Below are 23,090 nucleotides of genomic sequence, written 5' to 3' on the forward strand. Positions count from 1 at the left end.
GCTCCGCCCCCGGCCTTTGGACGCCCCGCTGGACGGCCTGCCAACCCTTCACGCTCAAGCGGCTGGAGCCCACCGGCTTGCAGCCTTCACGCACCTGCTGACTGTGCTGGGCAGGAAGCTGGAGTTAGCCTGGGGGGGGGGGGGGGGACTGAGGAAAGCCAGTTTCTTGGGAGAGGAGTCACGCCTGGGAGGCAGCTGTCACACTGCGAAGTGCTGCCCACAGCCCAGTAACTGCACAGCGACTCGGCCTTCCCCCAAGGGAGGACCCTAGGAAGCGCCTCCGCCAGGCGCCAGGGGGGCAGGGAAACCCTGGGAGGAGTGCACACTCAGCAGGCCCTGGAGGGGGAGGGGAGACCCGGCCCCCTGGTAACCCGCCGGACAGACCGCGCTCAGCTCAGCGCTCTCGGGAGCCACCCGCCTGGCCCGCGTTCTCTCCTTTACACCGCGCACCGCTGCTTTCCCAGGCTGAGTGACGCGCGGATTCTGTCCGGAGGCGCGCCCACCCGTCCTGACGGTTCTGACCCCACTGCACCTGGCTGCCTTGCTCACGGGCTCCTCGGTCTCACGTCCGAATTCCTTGCTGCACGAAGGCCAGCCCTAGCCCACCCATCTCCGCAGACTGCAGCGCCCAGGGCGCTCCCTGCAGGGCGCCCTGTGGAGCCCGCGGCGGCCCCGGGCCTGGGAGGAGGAGGGACTTGACCAAGGTCGCAGGAGCCGGCGTCGCCGCGGCTGCAGCCGCAGGGCCAGGGGCAGACGAGGGGCAGACGAGGGGGCCGGCCCAGCTCCCGGCCGCACCCCGCCCTCCGCCGGCTTCCCGGCCTCCCCTCTGTCCGGAGGCCAATTTCTCTGTGACTGCCCCAAGCGGCCAGGACGCCAGCGACGCCCGTTCGTCACAGAGAAGCCACAGAGCGCCGGCCGACGGGTCCCCGACTCCGCGGTCGTGACGGGAACTGCGTGCCCCGGCGATTCTGCTGCCCCTGGGCCAGAGGACGAGGACCGGGCCCGGGGCCACTTATTCTGGGGGTGCCATGCCGCTTTCCTAACCGCATCGCCGGGACACGCGGGAGCAGGTCTGAGTCTGCGTGCCGGGCTCTGCCCGCCTCCTTCCTTTTTATTCCCGCACAACTCGGCCGAGAAGGGCTGCGCGGGACCGCGGCCCCGGGCCTCCCGCGTACCCCTCCTCTACCCGGCCCGCGGACCCGGACAGGAGCCCCGGGGCACGCCGGGAGGACGGCGCGGAAGGCTGACGTCACCCCTGCGCCCCCGGCCTAGGCGCGCGTGCGCGGCTCCCGCTGCCCCGCTTCCCATGGGGCCGCGCGGCGCGTCCACTTCCGGCAAGCGGGGGCCCGGAAGCGAGAGTCCACGGCGCCGGCGGAGGTGGAGGGCTATGCCGGGCGGCCCGCAGCCGGCTCTCCCGCGGCGGTGGCTGCAGTCCGCGGCGGCTCTCCCGTGACCGGTGGCCCGCGCTGATCGGCGGGGCGGCGGGCGCCATGTGGAGCGGCCGCAGCTCCTTCACCAGCCTGGTGGTGGGCGTGTTCGTGGTGTACGTGGTGCACACCTGCTGGGTCATGTACGGCATCGTCTACACCCGCCCGTGCGCCGGCACCAGCAACTGCATCCAGCCCTACCTTGCGCGGCGGCCCAAGCTGCAGGTGGGCGACGGGGCCTGGGCTGCGTTAGGGGCTGGGGGGCTCCCCTGCCTCTCCCGCGCGACCCCCGGGCCTCATCACCTGCCCAGGAGGCCCCAGACCCTGTTCGCCGCTACCCCTGGCCTCCAGCCTACGCGCTCGGGAGGGGCGTGCCGTGCCGGGGCGCGGCTGACTGTGCGCCCCCTCCCCAGCTGAGCGTGTACACGACCACGCGGTCTAACCTGGGTGCTGAGAACAACGTCGACCTGGTCTTGAACGTGGAAGACTTCGACGTGGAGTCCAAATTCGAAAGGTAGGGAGGACGGGGCGCCGGCGAGAGGGGCGGGCAGAGCGCAGCCCCCGGCGTGGGTCCCGGGCGCCTGAGCGTCGGCCCGAAGGCAGCAGATGCCGGGGAAGGAGCAGGTGCCCCGCCGGCGGGGCGGGAAGCCGCTCCTGGCCCGAGGGCTGCCCCCCTGGGGACTCGAGTCGCTGGGGAAGCAGGGGTGCAGAGGTCGAGGCTGAGTGACGTGGCCGCCGGTGGGTCGGTGTCCACACGCTCACAGGAGCCTCGCTCACGGTTTTGGAAAGTGGAGCGCAGCGTAACGAAGCTAAGTCGTCAGAGTGCGACGGACACGTGGTGCTGGACTCGGTCCCTTTCGCCTGGCCACGTCGGCCTGTGTCTGGCACGTTACGGCCGGGCCGCCCGAGGTGGAGGCGGGACCTGCTGACCCGTCCGTGTTCTGTCGTGGCTGCAGGCTTCGGGGCATTCGGGACGCAGCCGTGTGGGGCTTCCTCCCCGGGCTGCCTCCGTCCCAGCCCTGTGCTCGTGCCCTGGGGGCAGGCGGTGCGGCTGGCACACCCGCAGATCTCCAGGGCCCTCAGCCGGGCTCTGCAGCCCCAGACCCCGCACCTGCCCGAAGCAGAGCCCTCGCACACCTGGTGATGCTGGCCGCGCAGCCGGACTTGCTCAGACCTCGGCCGTGGGGTTTGTAGGAGAGGAGCAGGGTGACCTGTGGGCAGGGGGGAGGTGGGAGGAGGGGGACCAGGTGACCTGTGGGCAGGGGGGAGGTGGGAGACCAGGTGACCTGTGGGCAGGGGGGAGGTGGGAGACCAGGTGACCTGTGGACAGGTGGGAGGTGGGAGACCAGGTGACCTGTGGACAGGGGGAGGTGGGAGACCAGGTGACCTGTGGGCAGGGGGGAGGTGGGAGACCAGGTGACCTGTGGGCAGGGGGGAGGTGGGAGACCAGGTGACCTGTGGGCAGGGGGGAGGTGGGAGACCAGGTGACCTGTGGACAGGGGAGGTGGGAGACCAGGTGACCTGTGGGCAGGGGGGAGGTGGGAGACCAGGTGACCTGTGGGCAGGGGGAGGTGGGAGACCAGGTGACCTGTGGGCAGGGGGGAGGTGGGAGACCAGGTGACCTGTGGACAGGGGGAGGTGGGAGACCAGGTGACCTGTGGGCAGAGGGGAGGTGGGAGACCAGGTGACCTGTGGACAGGGGGAGGTGGGAGACCAGGTGACCTGTGGACAGGGGGGAGGTGGGAGACCAGGTGACCTGTGGACAGGGGGGAGGTGGGAGACCAGGTGACCTGTGGACAGGGGGGAGGTGGGAGACCAGGTGACCTGTGGGCAGGTGGGAGGTGGGAGGAGGGGGACCAGGTGACCTGTGGGCAGGTGGGAGGTGGGAGGAGGGGGACCAGGTGACCTGTGGACAGGGGGGAGGTGGGAGGAGGGGGACTAGGTGACCTGTGGACAGGAGGAGGTGGGAGGAGGGAGACCAGGTGACCTGTGGACAGGGGGGAGGTGGGAGACCAGGTGACCTGTGGACAGGGGGGAGGTGGGAGGAGGGAGACCAGATGACCTGTGGACAGGGGGGAGGAGGGAGACCAGGTGACCTGTGGACAGGGGGGAGGTGGGAGGAGGGGGACCAGGTGACCTGTGGACAGGGGGGAGGTGGGAGGAGGGGGACCAGGTGACCTGTGGACAGGAGGAGGTGGGAGGAGGGGGACCAGGTGACCTGTGGACAGGAGGAGGTGGGAGGAGGGGGACCAGGTGACCTGTGGACAGGTGGGTACTAGGAGCAGGAACCTGAGCTCTGTGGACGGCTGGGAATCGGCTTCCTGGGGTGGAGCCGAGTGTGTGCCAGGACAATGCCGTGAGAAGCGTGGCTGCAGACTCCGCTGGGTGTGACCCTGGGACGTGGCACAGTGTGTGCCCTGCGAAGGCCCGACGCTGGCCTTTGTGGCCGGAAACCGGCCGTCTTTCGTGCCCTCACGGAACGTCGGTGAGTCTGGGGCAGCGTGCGGCTCTGTGTGTGCCGTGGAAGCCAGCCGCTGTCTGCCAGGCCCGGCCCGGCCCCTCGTGATGACCGACTCTGAGCAGGGTGCAGTGGAGGCAGGACCGCGGCCGGTCTCGGGCAGCTGGGTTTCGCTTTTATGTCTCTGAGCTAAAATTAGCTGGGCTGCGTGTCAAGTATTTGAATAGCCACCCCGTGCGTGAACAGGACACGAGACGCGCGCGCTCAAAGTGCCGTTTGTTGCGTCTTAGGACAGTCAACGTTTCTGTTCCAAAGAAGACGAGGAACAACGGCACGCTCTACGCCTACATCTTCCTGCACCACGCGGGGGTCCTGCCCTGGCACGACGGCAAGGAGGTGCACCTGGTCAGCTCCCTGACCACCTACATGGTGCCCAGGCCGGAGGAAGTCAGTCTGCTCACCGGGGAGCCTGCCGCCCAGGTGAGGGACTGCGCGGGACGCGCGTGTGCGTCCGGGGCTGCGTGGCCTTACGGGAAAGGGAGGCGTTTTGCCTGCCGCTGTCGCACGCACTGTCTCCGTCTGGGCAGTGCCCATGGGTTGCGTTTTACATTACGAGTTGTCCGTCAGGCTGGGCGTGCAGGTCAGCTGACCTCTGGTCAGCACCTAGAGCTGGTCAGCACCTAGAGCTGGGCTCACGCTGCGTAGTGTACATAGTCGTCTTGGATCTTCCCCCCCTCCTTCCCCCCCTCCTTCCCCCCCTCCTTCCCCCCCTCCTTCCCCCCCTCCTTCCCCCCCTCCTTCCCCCTTCCTTCCCCCCCTCCCTCCCTCCTTCCCCCCCTCCTTCCCTCCTTCCTTCCCTCCTTCCTTCCCTCCCTCCTTCCTTCCCTCCCTCCTTCCTTCCCTCCCTCCTTCCTTCCCTCCCTCCTTCCCTCCTTCCTTCCCTCCCTCCTTCCTTCCCTCCCTCCTTCCTTCCCCCCTCCTTCCCTCCCTCCTTCCCCCCGTCCTTCCCTCCCTCCTTCCCCCCTCCTTCCCTCCCTCCCCCCCCTCCTTCCCCCCCTCCTTCCCCCCCTCCTTCCCTCCTTCCCTCCTTCCCTCCTTCCTCTGTCTGTCTGTCTGTCTGTCTGTCTCTTCCCTAGTAGATTTATTTATTTGAGAGGGAAAGAAAAGCATCTTCTATGTGTTTCTTCCCCAAACGACCACACAGCTAGGGCTGAGCCAGGCTGCGGCCAGGAGCCAGGAAATCCATCAGGGTCCCCCACGTGGGTGCAGGGGCCCGAGCTGCCGCCTTCCCAGGCACGTGGCAGGGAACTGGGTAAGAAGAGGAGTAGCTGGGACCCAGTCCCAGGCGTTCTGGTACGGGAGGTGGGTGATGCAGAGAGCAGCTCAACCAGCCGCGTCCAGGACTCGCCCCGGGCCTGGATTTATGGGAAGTCTCACGTGCAGGCTGTGTATTCCACGTCTGTAGAAAGAGAGAGGCAGAGCCCCCGAGTGGGCCGCAGGGGAAACAGGAGGACCCCCACGTCTGTGTGGGGGCGGGGGAGTGGCAGCAGGGGGGCGGGGGCAGCGTCGCTGCGTGAGCGGCGGGTCAGCCTCCCGCACTGTGCGCTCCCCTGTCGGCTGTGGCCCTCTTTCCCCGGGCCCCGCGTCCTCGTGGGCACCGGAGGGTCGGGGAGCAGTGGTGTGTAGCATGTGAGGCCGCCTGAGGGAGAGCCGTGGGAAAACCGTTGTGACGTCAGGTACCGTAGCTGCGTCGTATCCCTGGAAAGTGAACAGATGACACAGCCTCGGGACTCCCAGTCAGGTCTGAAGCGGCTGTGGTTTCCCAGGCGGCCGAGCTCCTATGCTGAGTTTAGGCCCTTTGGGGTGGATGCGGGTCCTTGGCCATCTTCTTTCTGTGCGTGCGTGGGGAGCTGACGCTTGCAGTGCCTCACAGCTGCGGGGCTGTGTCACCTCCAGTCCAGGTCTGCCTGTCTGCCCCCGGGTCGTGTGGCTGAATTTCTGGCACCCGGGACCGTTTACTGTGGGCAGCCTCCGCTGGCCTTCTGTGGGAAGGAAGGGGGCGTGGCCAGTCTAGGGAGGCAGACTGGGTCCCTGAGGCCCCAGCCCAGCCCCCGCTCCCCAGTCATATACAAGGGGCAGCTGGCATGTTGGCAGGTGAGGTGCTGGCCGTCCGCCCAGCACCGGCCTCCGTGTCCCTCATTTATTCATTTATTTAAGAGGCAGAGTTACAGAGAGAGAGAGAGAGAGAGAGAGAAAGGTCTTCCATCTGCTGGTTCACTTCCCAAATGGCTGCGACGGCTGGAGCCAGAGCTGGGCTGTTCGTAAGCCAGGAGCCAGGATCCTCATCAGGGTCTCCCGCGCGGGTGCAGGGCCCAAGCGCTGGGGCCACCTTCTGCTGCTTCCCCAGGCCACAGCAGGGAGCTGGATGGCAGTGGAGCGGCCGGGCCAGGAACTGGCGCTGCAGGCGGAGGCCGAGCCCGCTGCGCCACAGCGCCGGCCCCTGTCCCTCGTTTAGCAGCAGGTGGAGGCGGAGCAGAGGCCGTCGAGCGCCCTGGACGAGCCGGTGTCTCACTGGAGGCCCAGGCTGACCCTGAACGTGATGGTGGAGGACTTCGTCTTCGACGGGTCAGCTCTGCCTGCCGACGTGCACCGCTACATGAAGATGTAAGCGCGCCCACTCTGCCCCTGGGGTACACGGCAAAGGGGTGGCCCCAGTGACCTGCCAGCTCCTCCCAGCCGCCTCTCAGGGTCGCCCCAGAGGACCCAAGTGAAGGCTGGGGGTCCCTCGGTGCTCCTCGCCGGCGGCTCTCACAGAGGCTTCACCGGCCGCCGGCGGTTTCACCGTCTGCTGCCTCTGCTGTGGCCTCCAGGCGTCGTTACCTTCGCTCACTTACGGTTCCCCGAGGCTCGTCTTCAGCGCCTGGCTCGGGCCCCTTTGCTGGTGCTGGTCCCCCCGGTAGCACGGGCTCACTGCCGTCCCTTGGCCTCCGTGTGGCTGTGACTTTGCGGGTGGGGGTGGCTCACCCGCCTGCGTCTGTCACGAGAGCTGTCCGCTCCACCGCAGAGGTGCCCCGGGCTTAGGTGACCGAGAAGGGGCCCGTGGGACTTGCTGGGGACCTGCTTCCTGGTGTGTGGCCCCTGGAAGGCCACAGGCTCACCCCGGCCTCGGCCCCCAGGATCCGGCTGGGGAAGACGGTGCATTATCTGCCCATCCTGTTCATCGACCAGCTCAGCAGCCGCGTGAAGGACCTCATGGTGAGTGTGCCGCCCTGCGCACATGGGCCCGGCACGAGCGAGCCGGGGCCCGAGGGGGCTGTGTCTGCAGCGGGGCTCGGAGCGGGGTGCGGGGGCTGTGGGTGAGTCTCGGCACGCGGTCCTGCTCCGCTGCAGACAGCTGCGGGGCCTCCCGAGGCCCGCCCCCTCACCACCCGCTTTGAGCTGCCGCTCCCTCGCTGGTGCCGGACTCCCGAGACGAGTGACTCACTCAGGTCGGGGGGCAGGTGCCTCTGCGTGGCTGTTGCTGGTGTGCGCGTGGGGCAGCTGACAGCACCTGAGCTCGCTCCGCTGCCTGGGCCGGTCAGGCCCTGCCCGGGAGCCGCAGCCCTGGGCGGCGAGGAGGGGGCTCATGGGAACGCCACCTGCTGCCCCCGGCGCAGGCTTCTGCAGCCCAGGCTGTGCCAGCCCTGTTCTTGGCCTCGTCCCGCAGGCGAGGTTACTTAGGGTCAGAAGTTGAACTCTGGCTGGGGTCACGCGTCGGCCGGCCTGCGCTGCCCCTCCGGGGAGCTGCCCCTCCTGGGAGCCGTAGGTTTTGCTTCCAAGCACTCGCTGGGCGCCTGGCCGGGGCTTCCTTGCTTTGGCTCAGTAGTCTGAGGAGGACCCTCCCACTCTGCAACCAGAGACTGAGGCCGGAGGGGCGGTGCCCACGCGCAGGCTGACAGTCTTTCAGGCGGTGCTCATGCAGGCCCAGGCAGCTCCCGCCGTCCAGGTGCCACGTGGCAGCCGGCAGGCCTGGCTGCTCCCAGCCTCCACTGGGGCTCTCGCTGCTGTCACAGTGCGTGGTGCTGCCTGCACCCCAGGCTCTGCTGGCGCTCACCGGGGACGGGGGTGAGGGCTGGCTCTCTGCAGGGCTCCCCAGCGAGGGCTCCAGGCAGCACCTGCAGGCACGCATCCTGGCGAGGGCGTGCCTCTCGGCAGTGTGGCGGCTGCCCCCAGCACATGAGCCGCACTCGGGGTTGTTCCCTCATCCCACCGAGCCCCTCCTTGGAGGATGCTGTCCCCCGAGAGCAGCCAGGTCCACTGGTGCCACCGACAGTGGGCTCTGGGCCTACATGGTCCAGTGGGGCAGGCATTGCTGGTGGAGCCCTTGGACAAGAAGGGCCCAGATGCCCACACCTCCCGCACCTGGACCTGTGTGTGACACACCAGCAGCAGCCAAGTCCAGGACGCCCATGTGTGTGACACCAGCAGCAGCAGAGCCCAGGACGCCCACTGTGTGACACGCAGCAGTGGTGGCCGAGCCCAGGACGCCCACTGTGTGACACGCAGCAGTGGTGGCCGAGCCCAGGACGCCCATGTGTGTGACACCAGCAGCAGCCGAGCCCAGGACACCTGGGCCTACTCCAGCAGCTTCTGGTTGCCAGCTCCACTGGGTCCAGTACGCCCTCCTCAGGGTTAGGTGGGAGTGAGGGCACTTGAGATTGCAGCCGTGGGGACAGGGTGGTTACTGCCCCGTGTGCTGTAGGTCCTGGACTCACCGTCCGTGGGCTTTGTTCTCTGTCCTCTCACAGAGGCCCTGGCTGCTGCTGGCCTGAGCTCTGTCCCTTCAGTGTCCCTCACCACTCCCAACCCCGTGTCCTGTGAGCCTGGCCCAAGGGCTGCCCCATCCACGCCTTGGGTTCTGCGCTCTCCCCAACGCTGTCTCAGTCCTCTGAGGTCCAGCACAGTTGCACCCAGTGGGTCAGGAGGGAGGCTGGGTGCTGGCCATGCTGTGCCGTGTGAGGAGGAGGAAGATAGCACGCTGCTCAGGAGAGCAGGGAACCTGCCTGTTCCCTGCAGGGGGCTGCAGCCTGGCTGCTGAGGGGCCTGCAATGCCGGACAAGCGTCGAACAGGCCCTGGCCAGGTGGACCCGCTGCCCCTGCACCAGCAGAGGCAGACGTGGCTGCAGGAAGCGGTGCAGCGTCCACGCGTGGGACGTGGCTGCAGGAAGTAGCAGGTGTCCACACGTGGGACGTGGCTGCAGGAAGTAGCAGGTGTCCACACGTGGGATGTGGCTGCAGGAAGTGGTGCAGCATCCACGCGTGGGATGTGGCTGCAGGAAGCGGTGCTGCGTCCACGCGTGGGACGTGGCTGCAGGAAGTAGGTGTCCACGCGTGGGATGTGGCTGCAGGAAGTGGTGCTGTGTCCACGCGTGGGACGTGGCTGGGGCTGCACAGGGTCAAGAGGAGGCTGGGCTGCCTGCTGGAAACCTTGCACGCGTGCAGGGCACTGACAGGATGCTGGGGCCACGGGCTGCCCAGAGCCGAGGGCCGGTCCTCACGGGTTCTCGTGCCACAGGTCATAAACCGCTCCACCACGGAGCTGCCGCTCACCGTTAGCTACGAGAAGATCTCGCTGGGCCGCCTGCGCTTCTGGATCCACATGCAGGACGCCGTGTACTCCCTGCAGCAGTTCGGTGGGTGCTGCTGTGCCGGGCTCATGGGGGCACGGGCTGGGCTGTGGTGGCTGGCCGAGGGGCTGTCGGTGTCCGGCACCTGCGTCTGCCCTGGGCAGCCCCACCGCGGCCGGAGGCTCCCTGGAGCTGTGTCTGATTGCCTGGCTGCCGCTCTGTGCAGGGTGCCCCTTGACGCGGGCCCTGGGGCCCCCACCTCCACCACACCCGGTGGGGTCGGCGTGGGCTGGCACTGCCACTCAGGGCGCGGCTTTCTCGTGCCGCCGCAGGGTTCTCGGAGAAGGATGCTGACGAGGTGAAGGGGATCTTCGTAGACACCAACCTGTACTTCCTGGCACTGACCTTCCTCGTGGCCGCGTTCCACGTGAGTAGCCGTGCGTCACAGGAGTGAGGGGCGCACGCGGGGCTGCGGGCTGCTCAGGCACTGGCCGCCCCGGCTGGGCCAGCTGAGCCAGGGCCCCAGGCCTCCGGTGCCTGGCCCTGTTGCCTGGCAGCCAGCACCCCTGAGACTCCGCCTGTGGGTCTGGTCCCTAGGGGTCCACAGGGGCCGTTTGTCCCACCCCAGGACGGGAGGGGCACAGGACCCCTGACTGCGGCCTGTGGCAGTGGTTCTGAGAGAATGCGGAGCGCCTGGAGCAGCGTGCGCACGGGGAGGCACGGGCAGGACTCCGGAGTCAGCCCTGCGGGGTCACGCACGCTGGTTGTGCGTCCTGAGGGTCAGCCCTGCGGGGTCACGCTCTGTGCCTGCAGACCTCGAGCTGCGGGGAAGCCTTGGGCGTGGCTAGGGCGGGGCAGGAAGTGCCCGGCTGTGCTGGTGTGCCGCGCAGAACGCCATCCGGCTGGAACTTCCCAGGCAGTCCCTGGCGGGGTTTCTCGAAAGCTCAGTGCCTGGTGGGCGGGCCCTTGTGGTTTTGCTGCAGTGCCAGGAAAGCCGGGGGCAGGCGGGAGCGGAGCCCACTGCGCGCGCCTTGGCACACACGGTGCTGCGCGGCGAGTGTCCTCTCGCCTTGTCCCTGAGCACCCCGGCCTGGGGAGGAGGTGGAGACGGGGACGACGGAAGTGCAGAGCCTGTTCTGTTCTTCTCAGCTGCTGTTTGACTTCCTGGCGTTTAAAAACGACATCAGCTTCTGGAAGAAAAAGAAGAGCATGATTGGGATGTCCACCAAAGCAGGTGGGTGCCCGGCACACGCGTGTGCGCTGCACGCCTGTCGGGGGCTCTGTGACCTCCCGGGTGTGGGCCGCGCGAGCAGCCTCCTCAGCATGGGCACCCGCCCCAGGTGCTCTCTGGTTGAGCTGAGCACCATTCTTCCAAGGGCACAGAGCTGCTGGGGCTGGGGACCCTTGGTATGTGGGGGGGGGGGTCTGGCCCTGGGCTGGTGGAGACCGGGAGCCCTGGCCCTGGGCAGCCAGCCTGGTCACCCGTGGGTGCTCCGCCTCGGCCCCTCATCTCACCCGTGTGGCCTGGCCCAAGTCCCCTTTTGTAGGTCTTGGGGCGGCGAACAGGCGGGTGAGGGTGTAGGTAGCTGACCGAGAGGAGGGTGGGGCCCTCTGAGTCCTGCGGGGTCGTGGAGGTGGGGAGAATCTCTCAAGTGGGCAGGTGGACGTGGGTGCCAGTCTTCCTCCCGTGTTGGGTGGGAGCTGGATTCGGCTGCCAGCGTCAGACCTGAGCAAGCGCCTCTTAGGAGACGAGTGGAAGAGATCTGCCCGCGTGAGGGCCCCGGTGGCTGCCGGGCTCTGCAGCCAAGTCTGCCGCTCCCGTGCCACGCACGGGCGGAGGCCGCGTCACTTCGGCTGCTCAAGAGGAGGCGCGCGCCTGCCAGTTGGCTGGTGCCGGACGCACAGCTGTGCCACGAGGCCTCGGAGGGCAGCCACGGCACCCGGGACCTGCAGGGGTCTTCATCAGCGCCTCTGTGGCCATCTCGGGTGGGCTGACCTGGACTGGGCGTGGTGGCTGCGGGCGGCCGCGAGGGTTCGTGCGGCGCTGCCCTCAGCGTGGCCGTCCGCCCCACAGTGCTCTGGCGCTGCTTCAGCACCGTGGTCATCTTCCTCTTCCTGCTGGACGAGCAGACGAGCCTGCTGGTGCTGGTCCCTGCGGGTGTCGGAGCCGCCATCGAGGTGAGCCCAGGCCGCCAGTGCCGGCCGAGTGACGAGGTGGGTGAGGCCGGAGGCGTCAGCACCTGCTCGCGGCCCCGAGCCCCGACACCTGTGGCCTGCAGGCCGCGCCTGGCTCCTGAGGGCAGATGGGTGCCCGGGCATCTCCGTGTCCAGGACTGCCGTAGGCGGGGGCCGCTGTGGGGAGGTGCTGGGAGGGGGGTTCCGGGGGCGCTGCCCACCAGGCTGCGGCCCTCAGGCACACTGGTGAGTCGCAGAGAGGGAAGCTGGCCGTCCACCGGCCTCTGAGAAGCCCTGCTGTCCGCCCGGGTGCCGGGAGGGGAGGCTGGGACCACCCGTCCTGTGGAAGAGCCCACCGATGGTGCCGGTCGAGGAGGAGGGGTCTCGGTGACATGATGGAAAACGACCCCAGGCAGCGGCGTGTCACGCCAGCCGCAGGATGGGTCCAGCTGAGGGCAGGGTGGGGCCAGAGACACAGGCTCCGCCCCCGGAAGGAGTGGTCAGTAGCGGGCTGCCGGCTGGGCTCGTCGGTCGGCCACACAGTGGCCACCAGGCAGCTCCTGAGCACAGGGCCAAGGCCGGGGTGAGGGAGAGCAGCAGGCGGGAGGGGCCGTGCTGCTGTGCAGCCGAGCACCCACTCTGGCCTCCCGTGCTTCCTCCTGCAGCTGTGGAAGGTGAAGAAGGCACTGAAGATGACCGTGGTGTGCAGAGGCCTGCGGCCTGTGTTTCAGGTGAGCGCGCCCTGCCCTGCCCTGTTCTCCAGGGCCCCCGGGGGCAGGCGAGCTCTCAGCCCCTGAGCCTCTTGGTGGAGCAGAGACGCCTGCGCACAGCGGGTTTTCCTGGTCACCTGCGAGTCCCCCAGGGGACGGCTGCCACGACCCCGAGCAGCCCTGTGCAGAGGAGGGCCGTCTCGGCCGGGCGCTTGCTGTTGGCGTCTGCCTGGCCCGCAGCCGGAGGGGTGCATCCAGCCGGGAACGGACAAGGCTCCTGGGCCAGTGGGGCTGGATCAGGCCTGGAGACGGCTTGACACAGAACCGTCCGTCTCTGGCCGGTGTCACGCCCCCACGGGATCCGTCGTGAGGCGGCCTGAATCCTCAGCACCGGGTGGCTTCTGCCCACGCAGCACCCAGTGTGGCCCGCAGGACGCAGGGCCGTGGCCAGGCAGGAACAGCCCTGCAGACTCCCCCGAGTGCCCTCCCTGTCCTGAGAGCAGGCGAGGGGCCCCCTGTGGTGCCGGCAGCCGGGCGGCGACGGGCCTCGCGGCTGCGTCCCTTGACATCGCCACGCTGTTTCCCGCAGTTCGGCACTTACAGCGAGTCGGAGAGGAGGACGGAGGAGTACGACACTCAGGTGAGCAGTGGGCAGCGGCCTGCGGGGCCCTCGTGGGTCCTGGGAGGTGGCCTCCTAGGAGGTGGGAGACTGGGACGCACAGAGGCCTCGTGGGTAAGCGGCCCGTGTTTGTTCTGAGGTCGCACCTGCCCGAGGGCGGTGTCCGGGGCGATGTATTCCGAGTCAGAGCAGCGACCTTCCCGCGCGGAGCAGCTGCCATCCGCTTCTGTTTGGGTGGCGCCACTGGGGTTAGCCCAAGCTCGAGTCAGGGCAGTTAGTCACATGGCCAGAGGAGTCGGTGCTGCCTGCGGGGTCCCAGAGCTCACTGCGGGGTCCCAGAGCTCACTGTGGGGTCTCACTGTGGGGTCAGAGCTCACTGTGGGGTCCCAGAGCTCACTGTGGGGTCCCAGAGCTCACTGTGGGGTCTCACTGTGGGGTCTCACTGTGGGGTCTCACTGTGGGGTCCCAGAGCTCACTGCGGGGTCCCAGAGCTCACTGTGGGGTCTCACTGTGGGGTCTCACTGTGGGGTCAGAGCTCACTGTGGGGTCTCACTGTGGTCTCAGAGCTCACTGTGGGGTCTCAGAGCTCACTGTGGGGTCTCACTGTGGGGTCAGAGCTCACTGTGGGGTCTCACTGTGGGGTCAGAGCTCACTGTGGGGTCCCAGAGCTCACTGGGGGTCTCACTGTAGGGTCCCAGAGCTCACTGTGGGGTCTCAATTTTCCTGTTGGCTGTTGATCTGGTGCAGGGTGGAGTGTTGGAGCCACGTTAGCACTTCCTGTGGACTGATGCTGTAGCTGGTGCTTGGGATCCGTTGCTGTCCCCGCGCCCCACAGCGTGTGTCACCAGCCTGCGTGTGGCAGGCCGATGTGCGGGTGCCGTTGTTGTGGGTTAAGTCCAGGACAGACGGGTCCTGGGAGCGCTGACCTGGAAATCCCCGTTGCTCCCCTGACAGGCCATGAAGTACTTGTCCTACCTGCTGTACCCGCTGTGTGTCGGGGGAGCCATCTACTCCCTCCTGAACATCAAGTATAAGAGGTAGGCCCCACAGCCCTCACCCCGGCACCTCCCCCCCGGATCCACGGTGCCTCTGGGCTCTCACAGACCCGGCCTGGCAGGCGAGCTCGGGCCAGTGGGGGGCCTGGCTCTGCCCTGCTCTGCCGGGACCCCGTGCCTTGGCCGCCTCGCTGTGCTGTGGAGAACAGGGCACCTCCAGCCCCTGAGGGTCCAGAGTGCTCACGAGGAGTGGACCTTGGGGCCGGGCCCAGGCCTGTCGTCGGCCCCTCGGCCTCTCCCTGGCCTCACCGTGCCCGTGCAGTGGTGCCTGGGTGCCTTCCTGCACAGCTCAGAGCCAAGGAGCGCGGGTGGAGGCTGGGAGTTTGAAACACGAACACTCGCGCAGACAACACAGCTGCCCTGGATGAGAGCCCCCCGGGCACGGGCCTTCCCGGGTCAGGTCACCCCTGGCGTTCATGGGGTCTCCGTGAGGTGGGCTTGTTGGGCGACGAGGGTGTCCGTCTTCTCTCTTGCAGTTGGTACTCCTGGCTCATCAACAGCTTCGTCAACGGTGCGTCCACGTGTTTCCCCAGCTGCTGCTCGTCCCTGGCTGCACGAGGCCGATGCCGCCCCTCCCAGCCCAGGCAGCCGCCTCTGGTTGGCCCGAGCTCAAACCCAGGGCCTGCGTTAGACTCGAGCCGGGAGCAGACCCGCAATTCAGAACCCACAGAGCAGGGCTGCGTCCCCACGCAGACGCCCGAGCACGAGCTTGGCGTGGGCCCCGCGGGGTGGCTGTCACCACGCTCCCCGTGTGTGTGAAAGGCTGGGGGAGCGGGCGGCTCCTGCACCCCACGCTCCCTGGTGTGATACGGGAGCTGGCCCCGCCTCCCCTGCCCCCGGGGCAGGAGTGACCGGCACTCGCCCGGCCCCCGCGGGCGGGCCTGGCTGCCGGTGGCTGCGGGGTGAAGCAGCTCCGCGCAGGCCTGGCCCAGGGCCAGCCCCGGGCGTCTCACGCTGCCTCTGTCCCCCTGCAGGGGTCTACGCCTTCGGCTTCCTCTTCATGCTGCCGCAGCTCTTCGTGAACTACAAGGTAAGGCGCGGGCGGGCACTGCCCGGGCCCGTGGTCATGCCGCCCACCTGACTGGCCCCTCTCTCCGTCAGATGAAGTCGGTGGCACACCTGCCCTGGAAGGCCTTCACCTACAAGGTGCGTGGTGTCCGTGGTGCCGGGCGGGCGGGCGGCCGCGGTGGCTTCCTGTCTCTTGTCACCTGTCAGAAGCAGGCCCCGTCCCCACCCCCGGCCCAGTACCTCGGAGTCTGGGGCTGGTGCAGGGGCCGGGGTGTGGGAGTAGCGCGAGCCAGCCCTGCTCCTAGCGTGCGCTGTGCAACAGCCTTGCTGAGTTCCCAGTGCCCCTCAGTGTAGACGGAGCACAGCCCCTCAGTGTAGACAGGGAGAGCACGGTCCCCTCAGTGTAGACAGAGCATAGCCCCTCAGTGTAGAGAGGGAGAGCCCAGTGCCCCTCAGTGTAGACGGAGCACGGCCCCCTCAGTGTAGACAGAGCACAGCCCCTCAGTGTAGACAGGGAGAGCCCAGTGCCCCTCAGTGTAGACGGAGCACAGCCCCTCAGTGTAGACAGGGAGAGCCCAGTGCCCCTCAGTGTAGACGGAGCACGGCCCCTCAGTGTAGAGAGGGAGAGCGTGGCCCCCTCAGTGTAGACGGGGAGAGCCCCGGGGCCAGGTGGGCGGGGTGCAGAGCCGTCCCCCGCCCGCCCCGCAGGCCTTCAACACCTTCATCGACGACGTCTTCGCCTTCATCATCACCATGCCCACGTCCCACCGGCTGGCGTGCTTCCGGGACGACGTGGTCTTCCTGGTCTACTTGTACCAGCGATGGTGAGTGCCGGCTGCAGCCGCGGCCCTCGCGTGGCGCCCGTGGGGAGAGGCCGTCTGCCGCTGGGCCTCTCCGTGTTGCCGGCGCGGCTGGACCCTGCCGAGCTGCTGAGCCGCCGCAGGGGCGGGGTCTCCGTGCGCCCAGCTGTCCTCCCTCCTGGGGGGCTGGCCGCGGGGTGGGCGGTAGCCTTGCTGGAGGCTCGCTCCCCCGCACTGGCGGTGCCGCCCGAGACCGCAGGGCTCCGTCCTCCGTCAGGGTGGGAAACGGCAGACCCCAGCCCAGGCTTCCCCGCGCCCTGCACCCATGAGGGTGCCCAGCCTCGTGCCGTGCCCGCAACGAGAGCCTCGCCTCCCCCTCCCCTCCTGAGGGGGGGTCTCCTTGGAGTGAGCGTCGTGTGCTGCTAGGCTGTGTCCTCTCCCCCAAGACCCCAAGTCCCTCCATCACTCACCCACAGCGGCCCTGACGCTGTCTGCACCCTGCCCGGGGCCAGCGTCTTCCCGGGGAGGGGAGGGGCTTTCTCCCCCCAGCCTGGCCTATGTGCCGGACTCACAGCCCACCTCCCACCCGAGCCAGGCGGGGTCCCAGTGGACATGTCACCATGTCACATCACGCAGCGCAGGGCACTGCCCACACCGGGCTGTGAGACAGGGTCCGTGGCTCCGGCCTCCCCGCCACGCCTGGTGTGTCCGCGGGTCTGCACCCACGTGCCGTCCGCGGCTGCTGCAGTTGGGGCCGCGGTTCGGTGGTGCCTGCTGTGGTTCTCCAGGGGGCGTCAGGCCAGAGGGGGCTCCTGCCGCTCTCCGAGGCCCCGCCCCCACTCCAGTCCGGGCGAAGGTGCTTGGTGGGAAAGGGCCGGCTTCTGAGGCTGAACACTGGCGCCAGGAGTCTTGGCGGCCGGTGCTGTGCTCCTGCCCACGTCCCCACCTCTCACCGGGGTGACGCTGGGCAGGCCGGGCGGCCGTTCCCGGGGCTGGAGGAAGTGACCACTGCCCCTCCACAGTGCGGGCTGCCCGCCCCCTCCTGCGCCTGCTGCCTTGCGGGACGGCAGGAGAATGGTGGCTGACGTTAGTCCCTTGCTCGCCTGCTGCGGCAGCCGACTGGGGAGCCACGCAGGGAGAGTCCTCTAGTCCTCCTAGCACCTGTGCTGGCCAGGGGGCGCCCCGCCCACAGGGGAGAGTGCCCTGCCCTCGCGGGGTCGAGGGCCCACAGGCCTGTCGGCCCCGCCCACAGGCGTGTCAGCCCCGCCCACAGGGGAGTTAGTGCTCCGCCCACAGGGGAGAGTGCCCGCCCACGCGGGATTGAGGGCCCCACAGGCCTGTCGGCCCCGCCCATAGGCTGGTGAGTGCCCCGCCCACAGGCGTGTCAGCCCCGCCCACAGGGGGTTAGTGCCCCGCCCTCATGGGGGTCCAGGGCCCACAGGCCTGTCGGCCCCGCCCATAGGGTGTTGAGTGCCCCGCCCACAGGCGTGTCAGCCCCTCCCACAGGGGGTTAGTGCCCCGCCCACCGCCGCCTTGCCGGGCGGGCCTGCGCGCTGCAGCCGTGCGCTTGCTTGCAGGCTTTATCCCGTGGATAAGAGCAGGGTGAACGAGTTCGGGGAGTCGTACGAGGAGAAGCCCCGGCGGAAATCCCACACGGACTGAGCCGCCCGAGCTGCTGCGAGGCTCAGCGGAGCTCCCCAGACTGCATCTTCTGCGTTGCCAAACCCCCGAGAAAGCTCCCCACGCGCCCCCAGGCCTCGCCGGGACGCCCGCGCCCGCCCGGGCCGGTCTCGGTTCTCCCTGTGTTAAGTGCTCCTTACGGGAACGCAAGCGGACGGAAGCGCGCTCCACGTGGACTCTGGGATCAACGCTCCTTCCCCGTTTGTTTGTTGAAGATTTTGTTTTAAAGATGAATGTATGTATGTTTCTATTTTAAAGTAAACTTCTCTGACTGTGACGTTTTCCTGACCTGGTGACGCGGGGGCATTTCGGGCCTCACCTCTTCCCGGGGCTCACGGTGCGGACGGGACCTCCGGGGCGGGGCGGGGGCTGACGCTGCACGGCCGGGGGCTGCCTTAGGGCTTTGTCCGGAGAAAACACGATTCCTGAGAAGGGCTTTCCGACACGGGCAGCAGGCGCCAGGACCTGCGGGGGCTACAGCGGTGGAGACCAAGCGCCGCCGCGCCTCGCAGTGCGCGGGACCAGACCCCAAGACGCCGCGCGCCGCCTTAGCTGTGGTGCTGACGGCACGGAGGGGAGGATCGTGTCCTTAGGACTACGGCAAACGTGTGCTCTTTACGGAGGGGACCGTGCGAGAGAAACCCCGCCCATGGCCCCTCGGCCTACACGCGGTGTGAGAAACCCCCCACGGCTCCGTCACTGTACACGTGGTGTGAGAAGCCCCGCCCACGGCTCCCTCGCCATGCGCGCTCCCTCGGGGTTTCTGAACGGCGTCCTACGAGTGGGTCGTGGGGGACCTCGCTGTGGGCATCGGGGCTGGCACACAGCGGAGACTCCCGTGACTGCTGTGAGCGCTGGGGGCGGCCGGCCGAGGGCGCGTCCTGTGCGGGAACCCTGAGCGGCCGGTGTTGGCCTCCAGCGCCCAGGAGTGGTCACAGCTGCGGACGGCACGTTCTGGGAGCCCGCCCTCTCGGAAGCCGCGAGAAAGCCCTGGACCACGGGGCTTCGCGGGGCGGGGCGGGGGGTTCCTGCCGGCATTCAGGAAAGGAGCAGTGTGAGTGTGGAGGGGCCGCCCACCAAGGCCCCCAGACCACGGAGGCAGCGGGGAGCGGCCCCAGGCGCCCCCTGGGCTCTTCCCTCTCCCCCCCCTCCTTCACCCTGTGCACGGGCACCTGGCCCCTTCTCTTCTTAACACCGGGGACCCTGCTTCCCGGAGCCCCCCGCAGCAGTGGCTCCCGGCGGCCGCGGCCCAGGGCGTCCTGCTGGCCCCTCGTGCCTGCCGTCAGCCCAGCCGGCGTCGCAGGCCCTGGTGGGGGTTTCCGCGCTGTGTGAGCTCGTCTCTTTCCTGTCGCTTGTGCGGTGCTGGTTCTGTCTCGTGCTAGTTAAGATTTATGTGTTTGGAAGGCAGAGTGGCAGAGGTCTCCCGTCCACTGGCAACGGCCGGGGCTCCCACCGGGTGCAGGGGCCCAAGCACTCGGCCTCCACTGCCGTCCCAGGAGCACCAGCAGGGAGCTGGCCGGGCGGGAGGGGACACGGTGCGGGATGCGCTGTGGCTGCTGCTTCGCCTGCCCGTGCCCTGCTCGGCGGCTGCTTCCACTCGTTCCCTGGGCTGCTGCGTGTTTGGAGGCCCAGGGCCACGTGTCCATTCTGGCTGACACCAGTCCGTGTGGACCCTGGGCCCCAGCATGGGATGTGTGCACAGGGTGTGCACTTCGGGCAGGACCAGCGGCTCAGGCAGTCTGCTCCTGTCCACACGTCTCAGGGCCGCGTGGACACCCCTGGCGCAGGCGGCGGGCAGGCATGGAGGGGTCAGCTAGCGGCTGCAGACCCCAGGCAGGAAGAGGCGTGGGGGCGGCCGGAGGGGGCTTCACTCTTCACCTTAGCAATGACGGTTTGGGGCAGCGCAGTCAGGGTCAAGACCCTGCCACAGCCATCGCGCCCCAGCTCCGCGGCACGGCCCGATGGAGACTTCTCTGTGCGCCGAAACCCTCCCAGCCTGGGCGCCGACAGCTTTACCGTTTCCTTAAACTTCACCGATGACCTTCAAGCAGGCAGAAATCCCGACACAGGGCTGAGCCACCACACGCACAGGGGTTTTGCCCCGAGCGCCTCTGACTGGTTTCCTAAGGTGGTTTCAGGTGGAGAGCACACGGGGAAGTGGCCTGGGGGTGGACTAAACGCAGCCTGCTGGGCCCCTGGCAGCAGCTCCCTGGCCTGGGACTGTCCCCGCCCCCGCACTGCCTTCCTGGGCTGCCCCTGGGGTGTGCAGGAAGTCAGCGCCCCCCAGCCCACACAGAACCTGCAGCTGCCAGCTCAGCGCCCCAGGCTGCAAAGAACGCACAGGAAATCCCAGTGTAAATAAAACCATCAGTCACCGACCACAGACACCTGTTCCGGCAGCGTCTCCAGACCTCACAAACCACAGGTGGCAACCTCAGGCTCCCGGGACAGAACCAAGCCGCCCCTGGCAGACAGGACTGGGAATCCCAGGACCCAGGGTGGCCCCCACCTCCTGGGGACAGCCATCAGCCTGCCCCCACCCCCGTGGTGTGGCCGGCCCTGGGACGCTGGCTGGGCCCTCCCCCTTCGCCCCAGCCGGCCAAGCGCTCACCGTTTCTCTGCACGAGGCTCCCTGTCCCCTCCCCTCCCTCATGGCAAAGGGAACAGGGCCTGCCAGCCCCTAACCTGCTGGGCTCTGAGCCTGGCCCGGTCCACGCGCAGCTCCTGGTGTGGGGCCGTGGCCTGGGCCAACCTCCAGGCGCTGCCCCCCGCTTACGCCACAGCGGCCACGGGAAAGCACGGTGACCCGCCCCGGGGAACCCTGGTGACTCTCACTCCACCCAGCAGGGCGGTGGAAACGCCGTGGCTGCCGGGAACCAGGGCCAAGTTTCATTCATGAATTCCACGGTGGGAAAACCCCAGTCCTCTACAAGCTGGGTAGATGAACTGGTGTGGCCACACCACAGTCAGCTGCTGACCACAGAACCAGCTGACCGCGGAGCCAGCCACTGACCACAGTACCCATGACCGACTGGACAGTGTCAAAGGAACTCCACGGAGCAAAACTGTCGCTCTGACCTCAAAGGCCCACGTGACATCTCATTTATTCAACATGGAAGGTCAACCCAGGCCAGTTAGGCTGTGGGGGGTGCAGGCCAGCCCCTGAGGTGTTGACTGGGGGCGGTTCACGGGCCACACGTGGCAAAGTGGCGTGGAAACGCACACAAACCTTCCAGGGACACCACTCTGGGACTGGCCTGAGTATGGTGACAACAGGGCACATGCGCACGGGGACAGGGGCAGAGCTGCGTGGCCTGGGCAGAACGATGTCCCCAACGCCGTCCGCCTCCTGACCCCTGCACCTGTGACCCGCACCGCAGCTGGGATGTTCTGGGTTATCCTGAGGGAGGCAGGGAGGCGCGGGCCCCGCCCCCACTCACCCCACTTGAGCCTGCTCCCACCTGGGCAGCCACAGTGGGAAACCAGCACAGGGCCAGTTGACCATCTCACAGCAAAAGTTCAAGAACTCGCCAAGACAGGAGTGCGGGCAGGGGGGGCACGGGGCTGGGACCCCTACCCCGCCCCCGTCAGCTTTCACAGAAACAAGGGCTCCGTGTGGCCTGAGCAGCTGAGACCTGCTGACTCCCCAGCCTGCCCCACGCCCGCCGTGTCCCCTCCCCTCCACTGGACGAGGCCCCTGCGCAGGTGTGGCTGTGCCCTGCTGCCACCAGGACGTGGCCTCCACTCCTGAGCCGCAGGACTGCTGGCAACGGGAGCACGAGGGTCTGGCCTGCAGCCCCCGCCCACTGCCCGTGACGGGACCCAGGGAGGGACACGCACAGCTCTGCAGGCACACGCAGGCCCCCCCTTGGGGCCACTGTGTCCACTGCTGATGGCCACGGCTCCCGGGGCCGGCGTGGCCCCTCGGCACAGGCCACGCTTCGTGCCCGTCACGCAGCTCTGGAGGAGGGCGGCGGTGCTGTGGGGCCAGGAACCCCGATCAGGTGTTCCTGGATTTACTGTAACTTGGCAATTTAAATGTTTCCTAAGACATTTCTCACGTTTAACGTGATGACTTAAGGTCATCCCCCGGCCGGCAATGGCACGCAGAGGTTAAGCTGCCCTCGGAGCACCTGCATCCCACTGGTTTTTGTTTTTTAAGATTTGCTTATTTGAAAGGAAGGGGAGGGGGAGGGGAGGGGGAGGGGAGGGGGAGGGGAGGGGGAGCGACGGATTGGTGGATTTCAGTCCGGGGGCGAACTCCTACGCGGTGTTGGATGTGGGTGCAGGGCCAAGCACCGGGGCCATCTTCCAGGGCTGTCCCAGGCGCGCCAGCAGGAGTGTCCTGGAAGCAGAGCAGCCGGGACTGGAACCAGCGCTCACAGCGGGAGCAGGGCCCCCACACCCCACTCTCCAACGCCTGGCCGTGCTGTCCATCACAGCTCCCTGCTAACACCCACCCTAATGCAGCAGGCGAGGCCTCAAACCATTCACCGGCAAAGCCAGATGGCGCTCCGGGCAGCCCCGCCCAGCCCTGGCTGCTGCAGGCACCTGGGGAGTGAGCAAATAAATAACGGTTTTTTTGTTTGTTTGTTTTGACAGGCAGAGTTAGTGAGAGAGAGAGAGAGAGAGAGACAGAGAGAAAGGTCTTCCTTTTTCTGTTGGTTCGCCCCCCAAATGGCTGCCACGGCCGGAGCGCTGCGCCGATCCGAAGCCAGGAGCCAGGTGCTTCTCCTGGTCTCCCATGTGGGTGCAGGGCCCAAGGACTTGGGCCATCCTCCACCGCACTCCCGGGCCACAGCAGAGAGCTGGACTGGAAGAGGAGTGACCGGGACAGAATCCGGCGCCCCAACCGGGTGCTGGTGCTGCAGGCAGAGGATTAGCCAAGTGAGGCGCAGCGCCGGCCTGCAAATAAATAACGTTTTAAAAAGACTGCCATCGCTTTTCAGACAGGGTCTGAGCACAGGTGTCCCGCGGTCCTCGGGGTGGGGAGGGCTCGTGGCCCCCATCCCTGTAAGTGCCGCCCCGAAAACGCACGTCCTCTAGGGACGCGACCGCGGGAGAGGACACGGCTCCCAAGGCTGGTGGGAGCCACAGGTGAGGGAAGAGGGGCACTCGGGGGAGAGGCCGTCGGGGGACATGGGCACCCGGGGGAGAGGCCGTTGGGGGACATGGGCACCCGGGGGAGAGGCCGTCAGGGGACAGCGGGCACCCGGGGGAGAGGCCCATCGGGGGACATGGGCACCCGGGGGAGAGGCCCATCGGGGGACAGCGGGCACCTGGGGGAGGGGCTCATGGGGGACATGGGCACCCGGGGGGAGGCCGTCGGGGGACAGCGGGCACCTGTGGGAAAGGCCGTCGGGGGACACGGGCACCTGGGAGAAGCAGGAAGCGCCGGCAAGGGCGGCCCCGCAGGCGCCAGCCACCGCCACCGCCACCGATAACAGCAATCACGGCCAGCGGGTGCAGTTTATGAGCGCTCGGTGTTTGCACACCCAGCGCGGCGAGGCCTCGGAGCCCCACGTGTCTCCGCTTCCCAGAGATTCAAACTC

At 68.0% G+C, this 23,090-nt stretch overlaps 1 protein-coding gene across 2 annotated transcripts; it reads left to right on the forward strand.

Moving 5' to 3' along the window:
• The first annotated feature begins 1,333 nt into the window (after window positions 1-1,333).
• Window positions 1,334-17,815, forward strand: CLPTM1L (CLPTM1 like). 2 transcript variants are annotated; one of them, XM_070056923.1, is made up of 17 exons: window positions 1,334-1,652; window positions 1,841-1,941; window positions 4,176-4,365; window positions 6,401-6,549; window positions 7,062-7,140; window positions 9,440-9,557; window positions 9,824-9,918; window positions 10,641-10,725; window positions 11,566-11,669; window positions 12,332-12,397; window positions 12,966-13,016; window positions 13,950-14,032; window positions 14,527-14,561; window positions 15,025-15,080; window positions 15,152-15,196; window positions 15,767-15,882; window positions 17,436-17,815. In XM_070056923.1, the coding sequence occupies exons 1-17, from the start codon at window positions 1,491-1,493 to the stop codon at window positions 17,518-17,520; spliced, it is 1,620 nt and encodes a 539-aa protein (XP_069913024.1). In that variant the 5' UTR covers window positions 1,334-1,490; the 3' UTR covers window positions 17,521-17,815. The 2 variants fall into 2 exon arrangements, with proteins under 2 accessions (XP_069913024.1, XP_069913025.1); XM_070056924.2 differs by having other exon boundaries at window positions 6,404-6,549.
• Window positions 17,816-23,090: the final 5,275 nt, after the last annotated feature.

Source organism: Oryctolagus cuniculus, chromosome 14, assembly GCF_051225735.1.
Source record: "Oryctolagus cuniculus isolate XC-2025 breed Fujian yellow rabbit chromosome 14, ASM5122573v1, whole genome shotgun sequence".
Classification (NCBI taxonomy): domain Eukaryota; kingdom Metazoa; phylum Chordata; class Mammalia; order Lagomorpha; family Leporidae; genus Oryctolagus; species Oryctolagus cuniculus.